The sequence below is a fragment of the Dermochelys coriacea genome, chromosome 17 (genome assembly GCF_009764565.3).
Source record: "Dermochelys coriacea isolate rDerCor1 chromosome 17, rDerCor1.pri.v4, whole genome shotgun sequence".
Lineage (NCBI taxonomy): Eukaryota > Metazoa > Chordata > Testudines > Dermochelyidae > Dermochelys > Dermochelys coriacea.
The window spans coordinates 13,234,815-13,255,034 of record NC_050084.1 but is presented as its reverse complement, the minus strand read 5'-3'; the positions used below and the strand labels follow the sequence as shown (position 1 = coordinate 13,255,034).

General features: G+C 40.8%; 1 protein-coding gene across 5 annotated transcripts in view; it reads right to left on the bottom strand.

Moving 5' to 3' along the window:
- LOC119844695 (merlin-like) overlaps nt 1-20,220 on the bottom strand; it is a 35,515-nt gene that overhangs the window by 8,223 nt on the left and 7,072 nt on the right. For 4 of the 5 annotated variants that reach the window (XM_043499426.1, XM_038375905.2, XM_038375906.2 and 1 more), the window contains 13 exons: nt 17,410-17,535; nt 16,875-16,997; nt 11,475-11,558; nt 10,146-10,214; nt 9,804-9,886; nt 8,366-8,441; nt 7,701-7,838; nt 5,931-6,005; nt 4,425-4,538; nt 3,857-3,979; nt 2,669-2,886; nt 1,643-1,745; nt 418-545 (listed from right to left, as the gene is read on the bottom strand). In XM_043499426.1, the coding sequence (XP_043355361.1) occupies nt 418-545; nt 1,643-1,745; nt 2,669-2,886; nt 3,857-3,979; nt 4,425-4,538; nt 5,931-6,005; nt 7,701-7,838; nt 8,366-8,441; nt 9,804-9,886; nt 10,146-10,214; nt 11,475-11,558; nt 16,875-16,997; nt 17,410-17,535 (1,460 nt within the window). The remainder of the gene's footprint in view (nt 1-417; nt 546-1,642; nt 1,746-2,668; nt 2,887-3,856; nt 3,980-4,424; nt 4,539-5,930; nt 6,006-7,700; nt 7,839-8,365; nt 8,442-9,803; nt 9,887-10,145; nt 10,215-11,474; nt 11,559-16,874; nt 16,998-17,409; nt 17,536-20,220) is intronic. The other variant, XM_043499428.1, reaches the window with a different exon arrangement.

The following is a 20,220-nucleotide window of genomic DNA, read 5'->3' as shown; positions in this document are numbered from 1 at the left end:
GAACTGAACAAAAAGGTTCCCCTAGTCCAATATACAGTCTACAATGGGGGCAAAGGAAAGGAAAGCCCTCTCAATGCACCAGTCAGTTATTTCCATCCTCCTGCATACTCATAACTGAGCAGATTGCTTTGCCCCAGACAATGTATTCCTTTACCCCAGACAATGTATTCCTTTAAACCCCAGGACTCTGTATTCTTCATGGCTAGATGCCAAGAAAACATCTTTTCTCCTTCTAAAAAGCTACGGTGTTACAGAGCTGATGCTATTACTTCCATATAAGGCAGTTACCCATATGTATTGTGGGGAACAATCCTGCACTGGTAGGAGGATACATCAGGAGACCTAATTGTTATTTTCCATTTCTAGTTTCTCAGGTTAAGACTCTAGTTTATTTACATCTTAGGAGTGTTCCAGTACCTCTCTCTTTCTATCTCAAAGGACAGTCTCTTCAGATCTACATCTTTTAAATCCATCTTTACAGATCCTTTGTCAAAGTTAACGTCTCTGTTGTCAGCAGCTGAATGATGAGGATACCGGGCTACATGCTAAAAGACGCAAGATAATCAAAAAGAGTTAGTTCCATTAACAATACAATTAGAACTTTATCATTATTATTATTTCAAGTATATTTCTAGCTTCTACAAGAATCTCAAAAACAGTGTGTCCAAAATCGATGTCTTCCCATTGATTCTAAAGATGGCTGTAAGCATTCATATCCCTTTCCTCCCTGGCTGGCTGGCCCTAAACAAATCTTTTTGAAATAAAATGTTAGCCTTCAATGAAATACATTACAATGCATACAGACTGTGCCAATGAGAGAGAAGCATCATGGCTGGAATGTTTCCCATCTAATTTTAAATTTTGTTGATACCAGAGAGCGTGCAGCATGTGCATAGATCCACTTCCCCATAAGCAGGATGAGTGGCATTTGCTCCTGGCACCTCAGGTCACAGGGACAAATACTGCTTCTGTGCAAGCCCACAGCTTTACTTTAAACACAGACCGGGAGGAATAAACTTTCATTTTATCCTGTTACACTCACAAAAATAATAATTAAAGTACTGAGGAGTCTGGCACCTTTGAAAATTGGACTCTGACACTTTTGAAAATTTTACCCTAAGTTGCTTGCCCTAGTTCACACAGTGAACTCAGAGGCAGAGAATGGAATAGAACATGACCATGCCAATCCTCAGTTTTGACAATTCAGATTCCTCCTTTTGCTATACTGGAGCACACAAAAGAAGTTTGAAGCTGCAGACAAGTTTTCGTCCACAAAGCTCTTTTTATGAGCCCTTCCTAAAGTTCTCTCAATGTGACGCAGTTTCCATATTTCATTTCTGTCAATACAACATCCAGGTATCGTTAAATTGCAAGCATCTCTGGGTACTGTGTAGGCTATGTGATTAACAGTGATGATGATAGATCATTTAAGCAATATCTGTTTAATCTATCATATGTTAAAATTGTGAAGACCAAAGACATTATGAATACTTCAGCTTGGTAACAAAGTGTCTTGAGCAAGCTTCATGGAGAGTGTGTATTTACTTGTTAGTTACATTGTATCTACGTTTAAAGGATGATTGGTTATTTGTCCACTCTCCAATAAAGTGCTGCCCACCAAAACCTAAACTGGGTAACTTACAAGATAATTAAGCTTAGTTACATCCAGAAGTTTCTGCTTCGCTTTTCGTTCAGCTTCCCTGGCTTCTTGCAGATCCTGTTTTAGACGCTCAGCTTCTTTGGCTCTGTCAGACAAACATACTGTGAATGTTAGGTGGTAGATTTCAAACACATGGCAAGACACTGAGTTCATACACCTAGCTTGTTTCCTGAGAGACATCTGTTAGCCTCTGAAATAGTCTCCACAGGTGAAGGCCTGATTGCATGGGACATTGAAAACTGGACAAAGCACAAGAAGAGGTGATTGCGGAAACAGTCCTGCATTAGCTGGCTGATTTAATCTTCTCTATCTCTTATTCCTATGGGCCCAGTTCTGCACCCATTGTCTTGTCATCTCTGGGCCGTCAACCATTATCTGGCATCAAAGATCCTCTCTGGGATGCTGGTTTGAAAAGTAAGTGCTCCCTGTTTTGGGGAAATGCTGTTTAACACCATGCTAGCATAAGTAAAGTGCCCTCTGCCTACCAGGGTGATAAGTTTTTTACAAATACCTGTAACAAAGAACGAGACACGCCCTGTATTTTAGGACAGCACTGAGCCCTAGGATTCTATACATGTGCAAACAATAGAATATACATAATCTACAACAGTGTGTATATTAAATGCACTACACTGGGCTAGGAACCCTACAATAGAATCCTGCAAACCTCTTATGAATTTCAACTCCTCTAATTAACATTGGTCTAGCATTCACAAGGCTTTAAATTTAAATTTAGACTCTCCATTAGTAGCCCTCAGTCTTTCGATAATGCTAAGAAGGAGTTGCTGCATAGTCATGGTCAAAATTCTATAGCTGAAGATGCAATTTCTGGCACTAATTTCAAATACACTGGTACAAGGTGGGAATGAACAAGATGCACAAAGCTGTGAAGTGTTACCTGGGGAGTTCTTCCTTCCACGCGTAAACTCTGAAAAGATAGTCACACAGTATATCCACAAGTGCCACGGCTGACAGATGCCACCCACCGAACCCACAAGCAAATCTAACCTTCGATCTGACTCTTTCACCAGTTTTACTGCGATCAGCTCTGTCTCCCGCATCTTCTGCTCCATCAGACGCTTCTCCTCCTTGGTTTTCAGTGCTGTGATCTCCAACCTCTGCCGCTCTTGCTCAGCTTCTGCAGCATTCTGGGCCAGCAGTTTGGCCTCTTCTTCTGCAATCTGAGCTTTCTCAGCCAGCAGCTCTGCTGTTTCCTGGGACCGAAGCTAAAAAGAGACATGATTTATCTTAGCTACTATGATGCAACATTTAGAAAGGAAAAATAGCTACAGTCAGCTTAGAAGCAGGAGGTCTTTCCCCAGCAGATCATAATAAGGTTAACCCTTAACATACCAAGGATCATTATATTAGTCCTTTGCCCTCTTTACTGAGGGCCTAGAGCCAAATAAACGTTTCTAAGATATTTTGTCTCCCTCTGCTCCAGTATGCTTGCCTTCCTCTCTCCTTCCACCATATAAGGCCTCTCCTCCTTTACTCAGCGCTGGACTAAGACTCCACCCAAAATGAGCAGAGCCTAGTGAACTCTGCCTGCCTCCTTTCAGCTGCCAGTCCCACCTGCTGCTGGCTTCATACAGACTTCTCCACAGCTTCCGTTCCTCATGCAGCCTGCTTTCCTCTCTCTCTGGTTCCTGGCCCAAACAAGGTGTTGGCAGAAAAATCAGGGGGAAGTGAGTAGTTCCCAGCAAATGGAGATTGGGGGCAGGCCTGGCTCCCTGCAAGAGTGCAAGCATACCCTGCCTCCAAGAAAGTCTCCCTCCTTTCCTTAACAATAACCCTCAGGGTAAATCTACACTGCAATAAAAGACCTGTGGCATTGCATTGGCTGGCCTGGGTCAGCCAACTCAGGGTCACGGGGCTCAGGCTGCAGAGCTAAAAATTGCAGCACCGACATTCGAACTTTGGCTGGAACCAGAGGTCCAAGACACCATGAGGACAGACGGTCTCAGAGCCTGGGCTCCAGCCCAAGCCCAAACAGCTACACTTCAGTTTTTAGTCCTGTAGCCTGAATCCTGTGAGCCAGATTCAATTGACCCGGGCTCAGAGACTCAGTCCCATAGGTTTTTTATTGCAGTATAGACATTTCCTCAGTGTCCTAGCTAACACCACAGGAAAAGGAGCTTATAAATCTTGATGTCACCCAAGGCCAGATGACATTCAGACTACTGTAATGCTCACCAGTGCCTCGTTGGCTTGCCTGGCTTCATCTTCCATCTGGAAGAGGCGCCTTTCCAGCTCTTCTTTGGCTCGCTCTGCTTCTTCTCTGAGCTGCTTCTCCCTGGCCAGCCTTTGAGTCTCCATCTGGAAAGATAATGAGTGATGCTCACAGACTGGGACTGCAGAGCAAACAGGGTAAATATTTCTAGAGAACTAAAAGCTGTCCGGCTGCTGCACGGCTATCTGCCACTATCAGGGCATCTTGCAAAGTGCCAGGGCAGCTCATCCATATTGAATCCAACAGCTGGTGAGCCTGGTTATTTAAAAGTGCTGTCAATATGGAGCACTTTGTCACTTCTCCCTTTGTACTACACCTTGTCAGGAGCATCCCTATACCACAGATACCACCCATACACAATACACAGCTCCTCACATTCCACACCTCCCACAGCTGCTCATATTCAGTCCCTCCACATGCATCACAGACACAGACCCCTGTGCTTATGGTATGAACAAGTAGGGTGAATAATGAATGTGTAGTGAACGGAATAATAAATACTTTCAACAACAAGGAGCAGAAGGAACCTACTTTTTTTCTAGCCTTTTCCTCCCTAGCCTGAGCTTTCATTTGCTGGATCTCAATGGAGTCAACTTTTCTCCTTCTCATGAACAGGTCATGGTTACCAATGCACAACTGTAAAATCTGCAAAAAGCAAAGCAATTGCAACACAAGTAAGTTGCAGTGAGCTGGGTGAAGAGCACTGCACAGGAATGCAAACACATCTCCTACTTGCGGGCTAACTTCAGAATTATCAGGAGCTAGCAATTTCCCCGGTTTGTAGGTTTCTAGCCTAGCAAGTCAAGGTAAGGCACATCTTTAGTCAGTAAATATATGATTTGGACAGGTTGAGAGCAGGCTGAAAGTCTCTCCCCTTATTCAGTCACCGTCTCTGGCACCAATTTCTCCTCCAGTTCTGCTTGTGTAAGAGGTAAATGGAACTAGTCTGGGGTGGAGGCATATGAGGGAGAAAAGCAGTAGTGGCATGGCAGGTCATCTGCAGAAGACCCTCCACAAGTGCATAATAAGACTGCAGGTTGGGAAAGGATATGGTTTAGCTAGGAGAGGACTGAGCCAGCGTCTTCCCCCATCAATCCCGTAGGGATATTTCAATGAAAGATAACGCCAACCCAGTCAGCAGTATCGTATGCTGCTTCCCTTTCCTTGTTGTTCCTTGAGGAAAGTTTGGACAGCAACAGACTGAGAATCCACACAAAGCACCACTCCTGAGAAAGCAAAGGGGGCATCATGCCTTCCACAATGCCCTAGCCTTAGATATGCAGGATTTCCCTGTGGCTCTCTGGTCTTCTACACAGTTGACGCGTCTCCTCCCATACCCATTCTTAAAGAGTGCAAACTCACCCACAAACAGAATAATTTAGAGGAAACGAAGTGTTTAGACAAAGTTTCCTGGTCCCTGGGTGGTTCTCTCATGTAGGGCACAATATGGTATGCCGATTTCTCTCATTAATTTTTACCAAATCACTGAAAGAAAAGGAGTACTTGTGGCACCTTAGCGACTAACAAATTTATTTGAGCATAAGCTTTCATGAGCATCCGATGAAGTGAGCTGTCGCTCACGAAAGCTTATGCTCAAATAAATTTGTTAGTGTTGCAGTGATTTGGTAGGTTTCAGAGTAGCAGCCGTGTTTAGTCCATATTTGCAAAAAGAAAAAGGAGTACTTGTGGCACCTTAGAGACTAACAAGTTTATTTGAGCATAAGCTTTCATGAGCTACAGCTCACTTGATCGGATGCTCACGAAAGCTTATGCTCAAATAAACTTGTTAGTCTAAGGTGCCACAAGTACTCCTTTTTCTTTTTGCAAATACGGACTAAACACGGCTGCTACTCTGAAACCTACCAAATCACTGCAACACTAATTTTTATTATGGCTTCAGGCCTCTTAAGTACCAATACTCATGACACATGACCATGGTGGATATTCTGAGAATAAGATTTTTCATTCTGATATCAATCAATGCAACTGGGATTGTTACTACATTTAGATTTTTTAAGAGAGCAACAGCCCACTTACCAGTTTGTTCACTTTGAGCTGAGAGGAAAAGAATTTGAAAACTTCTGCTTTTTTATCAAGAGGTTTAATAGTTAGCTGGGGGGGAAAAAAATAAATAAATAAAGGGAAGCAGAAAAGTCTGGATCAATATAAAAATGAAAGCATTGAATACTATTTCTACAGCAGACAATAATGAACCCACACCTACAGAAAAGTATTATCCCCAACATAGAGGGGAAACTGAGACAAGAAGTTAATGATTACTTGAGACCCCAGAGAGAATCAGAGCCAGAGTTGGGATTTGACAACAAGAGACTTCTTAGTTTCCAGTCCTGCAATCAGATTGCTAAGGGATTTTGAAAGCTGAAGCTGCCAGCAATGGGGCCAGTTAGTGCCAGCTGTGACAGTGGCTTTGTGATGAACTGGATTGAGGCCGCCGAAGTCAATGATCATTATTAATCTCTAGAAGTTGCCATTTTAACAAATTTAATACTCCAAGACTGCCCTTGTAAAATATCCAGCACCACTGTGGTTATAAAACAAACAAAAAGGAAATACACAACAAAAAGCCTAAAGGATAAAAACTCCTGGACATCAGCACCCATTCATGGGATTTTTGCTTTTCCATATTCAGAGTCCATCTCCCAAATTGTTTTCTGAGGAGTAAGTGAAAGAGAGCTATATTGCAAGAGGGCCAGCACAGAGTGTTTCACTTCCTATGTTCCATTCAACTCAACAGTACGATAAAAGCAGCTCCCTTCTTTTAGATCCTGGCTTTTCCTGTGACCCATGAATTAGCCCTCTATTCTGATTCACTCATTTGCATTTTGTTGCATAATTTCAGTGCCTATCATCTGATTTTAGATACGGTTTCACTGAGATTATAAATAACTTGTTATAGCTTATTTCACTCTCTGGGTAACAGTCATTCAAACATCTTGCCCAAAGCAAGGCTATGTTTGAATAGGAGAAGATAATATTTTAATACATGCACACCCGACTTTGGATTTCCACCAGAGCAGAATTTGGATCCCAACTTGAAAGGACTTATTGAAAAGAAAGGGACAGACTATGTTCCGCTTTTATTGTTAATTACTGGGGATTCCAGTGCTCATGTTTTCTCCTGATCAGTCTTCCAGTTAGCAATATTTCAGGTCTCTCACACCTTCCCCTCCACACTCTCCCTTCTTTGTATGGAGGATGATCTGTAATCTCTTGAAATTCAACTGAACTCTTATAAAATGTGCTGGGTTTATAGCTCTGGAGACAGAAGTCTTCTACTTATCCACAGAACAGGTAGAGTGCAGGTAGAAAATGCATAAGCCTCCCTACATTCCCTCTCTTGCCATAGTGCCTCCATCCTGACCTGGAGGGACCAGCTCTGTAAATGAAGATAAAGTTCAGTCTTCATGGACCATTCAATCCTTGGCTTCTCCACGAAGGCAACTGGAGCCAATCATCGTGGCTTTTGTAGGCCTTATCTTCTGGAAAATGAACACAAACCACCACACTTTTTTCACAGGTCAAAGAGCCATCAGACTGCAATGATGTGCTCAGTTTTTAGGGAGGGCTGAGCACCCATAGCTCCCCTTGAAACCAACGGGTGCTACAGGTACTCAGCACCTCTGGGGGGGAAATTCGGGCCCATAATTCTGAGTTTTGTTACAAATCCCCCATCCTCAGATTATTTTCAGCTGTTCAGATAGACAGACTGCTTCCAATCTAGTACAAGAATCCCTGTGTGTGCACGCACGACCACAAAAAAAGAGTAATAGGTTAGATCCATCCTACCTCTTTCTCACTATAGGAAATGTTTCTGATACCACTCCATTCAAAAGACTTATTTGGAGAGAACCTGTTATTTATGCTGTAGACATGAATACCTTTAGCATCAACTCCAAGTAGGAGATCTGTGTCACTCTTATTTTGCTGCAAAGGAATACAATAAGTTACGACCAACATCATTTTGGGTGGCATGTACAACCACACTCCAGCAACTTGTTTATTCTAAGCAATGTATTCGTATATTTTAGAGGCTAGTGTCTCCACCATATATGGAGTTTATTAGTCTGCTGCCACCCCTAGCTAACAGGTCTGATCCTTTAGCTTAGCCAGTAGAAGCCCATAGTTTTAGATCCAGAGATCCCAGGCTCATAGGTGACCTCGCTAGGGGGTCATCACATGCAGATATCAAAGACCTTTTACAGACATTAAATAATTAAGCCTAATAGTTCTATTCACAGAAACATTGTATTTATTTTGCAGACTAGTAAGCTGAGAGTAGTGTGTCCATGACCACATGGCCAGTCAGTGGCAGAGGTGGAAATAGAACCTATGAATCCTAGTTCTAGCTCCCCTGCTCCAAGTATCAGGAAACACTGGCACTAACCGGGCTCAAGGTTTAGAATCAATTAATCTATAGCAACTAAAAATACAGTTTAATAGGATAAACTTACAGCAATAGGAAAGTAATTGACACCATACATCTCCAAGTCCTGAGCAATTTTCAAATAGTTCATCTTTGCTTCATCCCTAGAAAGCACAAGAGTGATTACACTTGGAAATTCAAGTGAATTCCAACCGTTTTCCTCTTCTCTAATTTTACTTTACTATTTTGAAGAAAGCAATCCTAAACAGGTGACTAGATCTTTTGCTCCTTTGTCATTTGGTTTATTTGCGCTTAAGTTTTGCTGTATAGCTTTTAAGATCTGTACTGTTAAGTGCATGATCTATTGCTGACAGCTTAACCAGTGCAGTCTACTCCAGATGAGCAGAGTAAAGCTTTACCAACCCTGTTTGAGTCACATATAGTATAATCTTTACACATTACTGATAACTGGCTCTGATCTCATCACTGCATGTCAGTTTTGCCTCTCAGATGTTCACAGATGCCACTGGCTAGAGACCTGTGTCATGGAAGACAATGTTAGAGTAGGAGTTTTCCCCTCAGGAAGTGGTTCACTGAGTAGTATTGCTGTAAGAGGCTCCATACAATATTTTATACTAAAGTCCAAAAGACGCACCGAAGCGGTCCTTTGACTAACAGAGAACTTCTTCAGCCACTGATCAACATCATTGCCTATCCCCTTTCAAGGCAGGCAAAATAAATACTGAGGAGAGAATGTTAATGTACATCCAGGGCAGCTAAATAAAGAAAAAATGAATTCAAACAACTTGGGCTAGATCAACTCCACATGCCTAAAAATCTTATTGAATTTTATTTTATTGCCAGACATGTTGAGTACATCACTGTTAGTTGTATAAGCCCTGGAACATCGACATGGAACAGCACCAAGACAAACCCCATGATTCTTGCACAGGTGGGTTCCCCCCCTTTCCATCTTGGTTCCTAGCTAAATAGACTCGTGCCTCTATAATCCTAGCAATTTCTCTTATTTCCCCAAGTAGGTACAAGATGTACGACTTTCATTCTCTTTAGCTTAATATGGGGCCTGGTAAGGTGTGCCTCTGAAACAGGGCCTCAACCCCTCCATTCGCTTCAACGCAAGTTGAAGGCACTAAGTCTCTCAATTGCTCAGCAACTGGTATGAGCAGGATCTTAGTACCAAAATATTGTATTTTTCCATTCAGCAATAAACGTTCCGAATAGGAATACAATGTTGATAAATTTCGGAGTAGCAGCCGTGTTAGTGTGTATTTGCAAAAAGAAAAGGAGTACTTGTGGCACCTTAGAAACTAACAAATTTATTTGAGCATAAGCTTTCGTGAGCTACAGCTCACTTCATCGGATGCATTTGGTGGAAAAAACCAACCAACATAAATGGGGGTCAGATACCCATCCGATGACTTATAACTGTAAAACTCCACTGAAGTCAAGTGGGTTGTACTGATGTAATGGATAGGTCTATGATCTCCCAAGAGATGTTACAGTACCTGGCAATACCCCTGTGCTCTGCATACCAAGCAGATATCTTTTCTTCCCACATGTCTGCCGTCATCTGATATTGCCTGAGGACCTACAGAGCAAGGAAGGATTTGGTTTTCTTTTGAACGTATGAAGACATGCTGCCAATGGTGTTTACCTCCTGCCGCTCCCAAACAACACAGTGTACAAGTGTCAACAAAATTCACAGCTGGGACTTCTTACCAAGTTCGGAAAAAACACACATGCGTGTACGTACAGTGTGAATTCCTGAGGTTACAGCCAGCCCCATGAAAACATTTGATTCTTCATGCAGGTAAAAATATTCATGTTCAGGCATGGGAAATACTTACTCTTTTGGGTAACAGCTCTTCTTGGGCAAGAAAGCCTGGCTCATGAAAATTCGGGTCATAGTCACCATACTGTCACAGGAGAAGAAAACACACTTGGTTAAATACCTGCAGGATGCTGGAGAATTTGGTAGCTGGACAACTTTTGTCTAGAATGACTGCCTCAAGGGGGAAGTACAGCCCAAGTAAATGGGCTTCGTACAGGGATCCCTTAGATGGGTTTGGGGTATGGAATTTGTCGTTAGTCCATGGCCAAGGCATGTGGTTCCAACAAGCCACTATTCTAGCCTATGGACTGAAATACTAGGTACAGCCCCTTGCAGAAGTTCCAGTCTGTGAATCCATGTAACTACAGATCCAGTGACTCCTTCCCTGTCCCACCCTCCCCCATCCTCCTTCGCCTCAGCTGATTCAGAGACAACAAGGAGCCCACTTCAGCTGTATTCTGGAGATGTGGTGGCTTTGCTGGCTCAGCTATTCCTCCTGTACACATACCCATACATGGCTACTGCAGTCAGCAGTGCAGAGGGCTTTGTGCTGACCTTCTGCCATGGGGCAATTTTGACCCCTGTGAGCATATGGTGGCCTCTCATACTTAAAGATGCTGAATATCCTCAGTTCCCATTGATTTCAGTAGGAACTGAGGGCACCAGCCACCTGTAGGATCCATGTTTCAGAGTAGCAGCCGTGTTAGTCTGTATTCGCAAAAAGAAAAGGAGTACTTGTGGCACCTTAGAGACTAACAAATTTATTAGAGCATAAGCTTTCGTGAGCTACAGCTCACTTCATCGGATGCATGGACATCTTTTAAAGAGGCAGGAATAATTTTAAATTTTAATATAAGCTTATACCAAAATGCTATATACAGATGTTTCAGGGTCAAGATATTCACATGCTCGCACTCTGCCTCTTAGTGCAATAGGACAATCCAGAGAACAGGATCTAATTTTAGTCCTCTACCTTGTTAAAAACAAAATGTAAAATAGCAAACAAGCCTCTCTCTCCCTAATTGCAAGTAATTATATACAACTCTTCTCTTTCTGCAGTACCTCCATGTCCCCAGTTGACCTACTTTCTTCACAGCAAAGTTTAACAGTATTGTATGTAGAAAAGGAGGACTTGTGGCACCTTAGAGACTAACAAGTTTATTTGAGCGTAAGCTTTCATGAGCTACAGCTCACTTCATCGGATGCATGTTCTCCTTTTCTTTTTGCGAATACAGACTAACACGGCTGCTACTCTGAAACCTGTCAGTATTGTATGTGTTAATTAAACCTATATAATTATGTTTGATAGAAATTAAATAAAAAGAAAATGCACTTGTGTACTAACCTTAGCCTGCACAGCATAAGAAGCCAATAAAACTGTAGCCTCTGGAGAGCAGTAGATTTCTTCATCCAATATCTGTTTCTTAACCTAAAGATGGAAAAACAGTACCAAGTTATGAAAGACAATCCAAAATCAGGACTTAAACTAAGCTTGAAGTGAATCAAACAAGCCTACCACAGCCTGGCACCAGAAATTAACAGTTATGAGATAACAACAGCAACAACCAAACAAAAATACACTGTAGAAACACAGGATATTCAAAGTTAAGGTTAAATGTACAGGAAACCAAGACCTTTGAAAATATGGAAGTCACAGTTATGCTCAAATAAATTTGTTAGTCTCTAAGGTGCCAAAACTACTCCTTTCTCTTTTTGCGAATACAGACTAACACGGCTGCTACTCTGAAACAGTTAAAGTAGTTTGGCTATCCCCACAGAGATACCAGTCGTCATCTACCCACCCTGTCTTGCAGATGCTGTATTGAAAAAGTGTACTACAGAACATGAATTTTATCATTTGTTTCATGCACACATATCCAATATTAAGTGAAATAATTTCTCACCATGCTAACTTGCACACTTTTCATCTAACTGCTCTAATTTTATGATCCAGGCATCTGAAGCTTTTATAGAAAAACACCCTAGCTTGGGGTCTAAAGACATGTGAATAGTTGGATGACACATGAATCATAGATGGTGAGCACTTTCCGAAGATCAGGACCTTAATGAAGAGTGAGGAATGATTGCCTTCCATATGCTATTTGTCTATTCAGGAACTTGGAAGATTTGTGTGCACATGTTGTATATGACCATAGAGAACGCCAGAAAGATGCTCAACCACTGTATGATTAAGATGAAAGTATCCTACTTTTTTAGATCAATGCTAAAATGAAGGCACTTGTTTTGGATGGATAAAGTACCATATAGTAGCGCACGTTTCTTATTTTCTCAGCACTTCATTACTGGCACCGAGTTAAGGTCGTCTGGCTACTTTAACTGCAAATTTCCATGCTGCCGAAGGTTTGGGTTTCTTGGGAGTTTCATCTTAACTTTGGCCTGGTTTTCTGAAATTTGAATTTTCTCTTAACTCAAATGTTATTGAAAGGTAATGTGCATTCAAACCACTACTATACACCTTTAGCCTTCATTTCACTTTCACCCAGTTTTTTTTCTGTGTGAAAATAAAAACATTTGTCTACCTTACAGAAGATAAAAGGTGCTTTACAAGAGCAAAATACCATCAGAGATCTGAGAATTACTGAGATACAACATTTTCCTGGAAAACAAGTGTTCAACTAGAGATCAAAGGCCCAATGCTTATATATACAAAGCCTACTTTATACCACTCCAACAGCACCAACAGGCCTACATTTCCAGGCCCCTCTACACTGCCAGAGTGGTATAAAGCTTCCTGAATGTAAATGAAAATTATGTCTTAGAAGTAAGTGTTAAAACTGAAGAAACATTTTAACAGCAGTAAGAAAACCCAATGAAAATATAATGCTCAATTTGCTTGACATCACAAATTCTTAAAATTTTAAAATGGCAAGAGCAGGTTTTTTTCCCATAAGGGTGAGAAAAATGTAAGGGAGAAGCTTTCATTACTGTGAATCTGGAATCAGGTTTACTCATTATGCCACATTCATATATGCAGAATGAATCATGACTCTCTCTCACCCATCTATTTGGCACTCAAGCATATATATCCAGGAGAGAAGCAATAACACATCTTGCTTTTACCACTAAAAAAAAAAAGTGAGCCAGCTCCTCAGCTACCATAAATCAGCATAACTTAATTATCTTCAGAAGAGCTACCTCGATTTGCACCAGTTCGGAATCTGGCCCACTATATCTAAAAAAGGCTGTAGCAGGTAGCTTAGGCCAAAAGTTTACATTTTGTAAGGCTGTTTTAAAACAAAATTTAAAGTTAATAGAAATGTTCTCAAATGTAAACAAATAAATTAAAAAAATGCTCAATTAATACAGTTCTACAGTGCCTGAAGCTCAAACATTGCAACATTGGACTAGTGAAGGAGAACCACAATGTAAAACTGACTAGTAAAATAGTGAAACTAACAAGTGTTTTAGTTGACCAGGCAGAGCCAAGTGCAGAAAGTTCAGGAGGAAAAAAACAGCATAAATGGTAAAAAGTTAGATATTTTAACATTTTTTTCCCATTTTAATAATCTAAAGCTGATATTAGTAACACAGCTACTAACTTGAGGGATTTTGTTTTAAATCTGATTTTACCCAATAATTTAAAGGAGAAATGAAGCCTAATATTCACAATTAGCCCTCTCAAATGCAAATGAGTTTAACCTAGAAACAGAAACAAGTCGAGGAATTTATAGCCTTAAACACTTCCAAAATGGAAGGAAGGAATAACCTGAGGTAACTCAGTTATCTTTACGAATATCCATTGGGATAGCAGATTCTGTGAACTGAAATGAATCATCAAGGAAGGATTTTTATTATAAAATCTTTATTCCTTTGGTGAGCACAATCTGTGAATGGGTGTTATAGTACAGGGAAACTCATTTCTAAGATGCTAAAATGGAAAGAATGAAAAGGTTTTTCTTCAAAATTGGAAAATTGCAGCTTTCATGCTCCATGTTACAAATCACATCTTTCACAATTGAAAATGACCTTGGACAAATTCTATACACGTCTTTGGGATTCTGAAATTAAATATTACAAATAGAAATTGTTATACTTCTTCAGACAGCAGATTGTTCATTAGAGATCAACTGAGAAAGTTATGAAGAGTTTTAGTCATGTAGTTTTATTCACACATGGCAAAATGCTATTATGCCACATTAATATTTAAACATTTCAGTAGTCTATAAAGCTGAAATCTGTAGACAAGCAGATGTCTGTACATGTTTTTCCTATTAGTATCCAGGTGCAATCTGAAGTTCTTATGGCCAGGAAACTCTGCAAGTTCAAATTTGTTTTTTGCCATGTCTTTCTACTTTGGAATGAGAAGAATTACACTAATTGCATAGCTGAAAGTCAAAGCCAGTCAAGGCAGGTTCAAGGGGAAAGAAAAAAAAAGCAAAACGAGGATTGAAAGAAAGGCAAAGAGGAGAGTTTTCGTCCTGTCATCTCTTTCCTAAATGACTCAAGAAACCAGCTGTCAAGTGGTTAAAAGAATCAAAGTGGAAGAACAGTTCCTTAGAACAATGGCATTTGTCCAACTACTTGATGAATTAATACCTGCCAGGAAACAAGTATATCTGCTGTGCATCTATATTTAATATCATACTGCATATAGACAATCATATTCATGCCTCCAACCTCCTTTGCACAGACATTCAAGTTCCAAAAACAAGCAGAACTGCCATGGTCCTGCTACAAAGAGGAACCTGTTTGTTGAGAGGCAGACGGAACAGTAGATAGAGCAGTGCTCTACAGTGGCTCTGTACACAATAGCAGAAACATGGGGCTGGGGCAGGCCAAGGAATGGGCAGTGGTTCTATGAATAATTGGCCAAAACCTCCATGCATGGTGCATAAGAAGGGCTATTATAGCAGCTATGGGGTGACAACATGGTTTCTCTCTTCCATGTTGGGGAAGGATTCGAGCTCACCCATCTCTTTGTAGGTCCCCAAGCAAAGCCTGTTAACTCAGCATGAGACACAAGAATTTGGCCCATAGTGCACAGCGTCCACAGGATTACCAGAACCTTAGAAGTCTCCAGGACAAGCATAATAGAAATGACCAACCCTGGCAATTCAATCAGAAAGGCAGTCCTGCTGAGCTACAAGCTCTAATGTACAAGTAGAATTTATTTCAGTTTTTAGCACCTTCCATCCGGAGATCTCACAGTGTTTAACAAATACTAATTAAGCCTCACAGCACCACTGAGAAGGAGATAAGTATTACAATCTCAATTTTTTAAGAGGGGAAACTGGGGCACAAACCAGCTAAGCAACTTGTCCGAGATCATTTAGGGTGCCAGGAGGAGAGAACACCAGAGTCATGACTCAAGAATTCTGCTCTCACAACTACTGCACTATGCTTCTGAAAACAAAGAGCAACTCCAATTCTTCAATAACTGTTAAGAGGGGAGCTGTTACTAAAGTGCTGGAAATTATTCCATTCTCTCCCGGCAAAACCACAATTTTACTTCCTAATGCAATCAACCCCATTGCAGGGTGTCACCATGAGTGGGGTCAATTATACTTCTATGAGCCGTGGGATTCCATTAAATTCCCCGGGATGGGAAACACAACTCCAATTGGCTGGCAGAAGTTAGGAGCATGCAAGGTGCCAGAAGACTTCTGAGTATCCCTGAATTGCTATCCAGAGAAACAAATATAGTATATTGATGCTGTTGTACAATAACCAGGGTATATGGTTTCCTTGATTTGAAGAGTTAGACCAGTCCCAAGCTTGGCTTATCTGTAATAAATTTGCAAGAGATTTAGGTCAAAAGTATGCTGAGCCCATTGATTTGTTTATATAAATTACTTTATCCCAATAAAATTTAAGAGTTTGCCAGACAGGCTGTATTTCCATGTCCAATTTTGTGTGTTTTACATGACTCCTCAGTGTGATTGAACATTAAATCCATAAGTGATTTCTGGAATCTTATGCTGCTGTCCCAATAGCTTTTCAAAACATATATTCAGGGCAGACTTTCTAGGTATGAAAACTGACATACAAATCAGAAGAATGAAGTTCCATTCTCAACCCAAGGGTAGAAATCCAGGAAGCTGAGTAAAAGAGAGAGAAACAGGCAGCAGCAACAGGGACTACAGACACCGATTTACTAAGCTGGTCTGATCTTGCCTTCAAACAATTGAGAACCCCAGAGCTCAGAAGATTTACAGACCAAAGAACTGGAGGGTCTTAAAAATTTTATGGAGCTATTCATATTTCCTGGTTTTGCTGTGTTTCTTCCTTCTCAGCCCAGCAGAGTAAAAAGCTTCTCCAAATTTCTCTGGGTCTGCCTGAAGGTTTTACACACTCACACTCTCTCAGGAAAAAAAATAGGTAATTAATAATGATCAATGAACCTTGAAATATTCAGAGGTTATGTTCACATGGGATTAACACCCAAAACACTGACTGCTTGATTCACATTCTGGACTGTAAGTCCCAGCAGCTGTAAATCCACCTGTAATAGGGACACAGCAATACAAGCCACCAGGAGACCCAGAGCTGATGTAGCCCAAACAATGGGTAAGTCCAGTCTAATAAGGTGAGTGAGCCCACTGACCAGGAGAGGAGACTTATTATTGATTCCAACTAGGATATCCCACAGAGAGACAGCAGCTTGCCTGCTATGGGCAGCATCACACTGTGGACTAAACTACAGACACAAACAAAGAGAAGACAAATCATGAAAAGGGATGGGATGAACAGAGCAAAAGTTAACAGTTAAAAACTGCCTCCTGACCTGCAAGAAGAATAGGTGCTGGGTAATTTCCTGTAATAGCTCCTCTTCCACTTTCTCTGGATAAAATTTAGCCAAAAAACGAAAGCTAACAGGGTCTTCTTTGGGGATTTCTTGATCCAAAACCTATTTAAAAATAAGCATTAGTAGAAGCAGTAGTGAAAATGGTGCAGATATGCCCCAGAACACAATTCCAGACATCAGTTAGAAAGCAGCAAGCACTTGAGCCAAAACAACCCTTTCAGATTTGAGCACAAAGGACATTGCTGACTCTAAATTTAACAACTAACACCATGCATTATGGGCCTGATGCAGAAATCAGCTGGTGAAATCCTAGGGCTTATTTTATGTAGCAGATCAGACTAGATGATCACAATGGTCCCTTCTGGCCTTAAAAAAAAAAAAAAAATCTAGAAATCACAGATCACTAAACATATGAGCCTTTACCTCTTGAGCTGAAGTAGTAGCTCCTGTAGGAGTAACCTAACTGAAAGGAGGTTGACAGTTGCTGTTTTTACAGGCTAATTGTTTTCAATACCTTTTTATCCATCTTTAACCAGGTGTACATTCCTTTTATTGTGTATTGCAAGCCAAAGAACCAAGTTTCCCTTAGTCCTAATGCTCGGCACACCAAGTCGAACAAGTCCTTTCCCTTCCACTTCATCTAGAATGAGAATGGAGAAAAAAAAAAAAAAAAAAAAAAAAATGGATTTTTCAAATGTTATCTTAATGAGGTGCTCTCTGGCTGGTTTTCTAAAGCATAGGGGATTAACCAGGTCATGGTTTGCCTTCTTCCTGAGAACTGCATTTATCTCATCTTTTGCTTTTCAGATAAATGTGTCACTGTTGCCTAGTGGTCAGAGGAAAGGCTCAGAAGCGAGGCCCAAGAGCCAAGTCTTCTTGATGTCTCTTCTAAGCTCTGCCACAAATTCACAGTGAAGCTTTCGAGTACATCACTCTCTATCCTGCATTCTACTTACATATAAAACAGGAATGGTGCTACATTGCAAACTTTTATTAATAATTTGTAAAGTATTATTTAATAATTCATACAAATTGGACAGATGGGGCAGGTGTGTTGAAGGGAGGCCCAAGCCTAGAAGAACATTTATGCACAAAAATCATAGGGTAAATCCATCCTTGATGTAACTCCATTACTTCAGGGAGTTACACCACAGACAGACTTGACCCTTTAACTATACAGGCTCTGACCTTACTCCCATTCAAGTCAATGGGGTTGGCCATTGCCTTCATTGGGATAGGACTGATCCCACGATAGAGGCAAGATTTGTTGTATCCAGGAAAAAAAACCTAAAAACATATAGTCTAATTATAGACTTGACATAGATATAGGATTAATTAGTTTGCTAGGCCATCTCCATGTAGGAAGAAGGTTTTGATTAAGGGACCTGAAGTTCTCATACACAGTCACATAGCTTTATTTTTTTTCCCCCTCTGAAAAGGCTGCACATCTGTTTCTCCTATTTGGCTGGGTGTTACCAGAGTTGCTGTCTAATAATGTGGGTCAGACCCTGAAAACTTAATGGTAAAAAAAGGGAATTTATGAATAATATTTGGATGGGGAGAAGGAAATCATCCCAACAACAAAACCAATATTTTGCAAAGGAGGGAGAAGAGAATACATTGAATTTAACAAGGTTCCTGAGCTGTAAGCAATATTCCAAAATCTTTTATTTCTGTTAATCTGACAAAATTATTTTAGATCAATGTGTAACAATACATGATCTGTAACTAGGTTATTTGATCTTTGGGCGACTTCTAAAAACCAAGAATTATGTAACAATTCACACCCAGAACAGACAATCCCAAACAAGATTGCCAACTCCCACAATGGCAAATTCATTCAGACCATACCAGTTCTAAATTTTCAGCTTTGATTTTTAAATAAAATCATTTCCCACCCTTTTTTGCTACTGTTGATTTAGTATATGTTGACCAGCTAGCCATCTCTGTATTTCCTCCACAGTAAACCCAAATTCAACTAGTGACTGGTCATCTGATGCATTATTCTCCTGCGTGTGGTGTTCATTCACGCTTCTTTTGCAGCCTGTATTTCTTGATTTTGTAGTCATATAACTAGCAGAAGGAAAGAACTAGCTGGTGTGTCCAGATTTGTCCCCTGCCCACATAAAAAGATTCCCCCAAGAAAAAACAAGAGCTTTGACATTCTAAAAGTCATTCTGACTAAACAAATATACTTAAGCACGGTAAAGGTGTTTAAATCCAGAAAACAAGCAGGCACCTTTGAGGATAAAGTCTCAATTCCCAACTCAAATATGCATTCTGCAACTTGTAAAATTACAGGCCCTGGACCTGCTCTGGAAAGGTGCTCAGCACCCGCAACTCCCATTCAAGTCAGTGGGAATGGACCACAATCAGCACCTTACAGGACTATGTCATTTGTACAAAAAATTATATATGTGCACACACACTGATATTTACAAGAGGTCCTTGTATTGCACCCCAGTCTGACTAGGATGAAAATCAGACTGAAATCTCTCCAGCTGGCATAATGCCACTTGAGCTGTATTGTAGTGCTACAATCAGAAATTAATTTTACTGAGGTAGTTTTAGGTTTTTACTGAGCATATGAAGTCAAGGGTGCCTAACAGAACATGTTTTCTGAGACAATTAATGGCCCTCACCTTAGGTCTGATCATTTATTTCTTAAATAGCCTATTAACAGAGGACTTTAATGGATACCCATTACAGAGTGCATGCCTTGATTAATTCTTTACATGGACAACTGTCTTTTCACATATACCATGTCAGTGTACTTTAAAAATGAATATTTATTAAGTTAATGCTACTAATTATTACCTCTATATGTAGAGCAAGGTCAGTGGCAGCACAGGCTTCCCTACACTGCCCCTGCCGGCATGCCTCCACCATGAAGTTGGAGGGACCTACTATAAGGTTGTGGGTATTTCTGTCTATTCAATCCTTGGCCTCTCTGCTGAGATTCCCAAGGTGTCAACAAGTGGTTTTGTAACGTGGACACTTATCCATTGGGAACTGGACTGAGACTACCCAACTTACTTCACACAGCTCCACTGAACAATCAATTCATAGCAATGCCGTGTAGGCAATACTGACCTAGGCTGGGTTCAAACCAGCACCCTACTGGTGAGAGACTATAGGTCTGATTCTCAACTGTCCTGCACCTCATGCACTCATTTATACCTGTGCAAAATACACATGAAACGCTAGTAGATCAGAATCCCAGGCGTATGTGACTACACAAGGTGCAGGACAGTGGAGAGTCAGGCTCAAAATCCCATTACCAATCCCATGAGCCATCCAGTCCCCTGATTAACAATTATTTTTC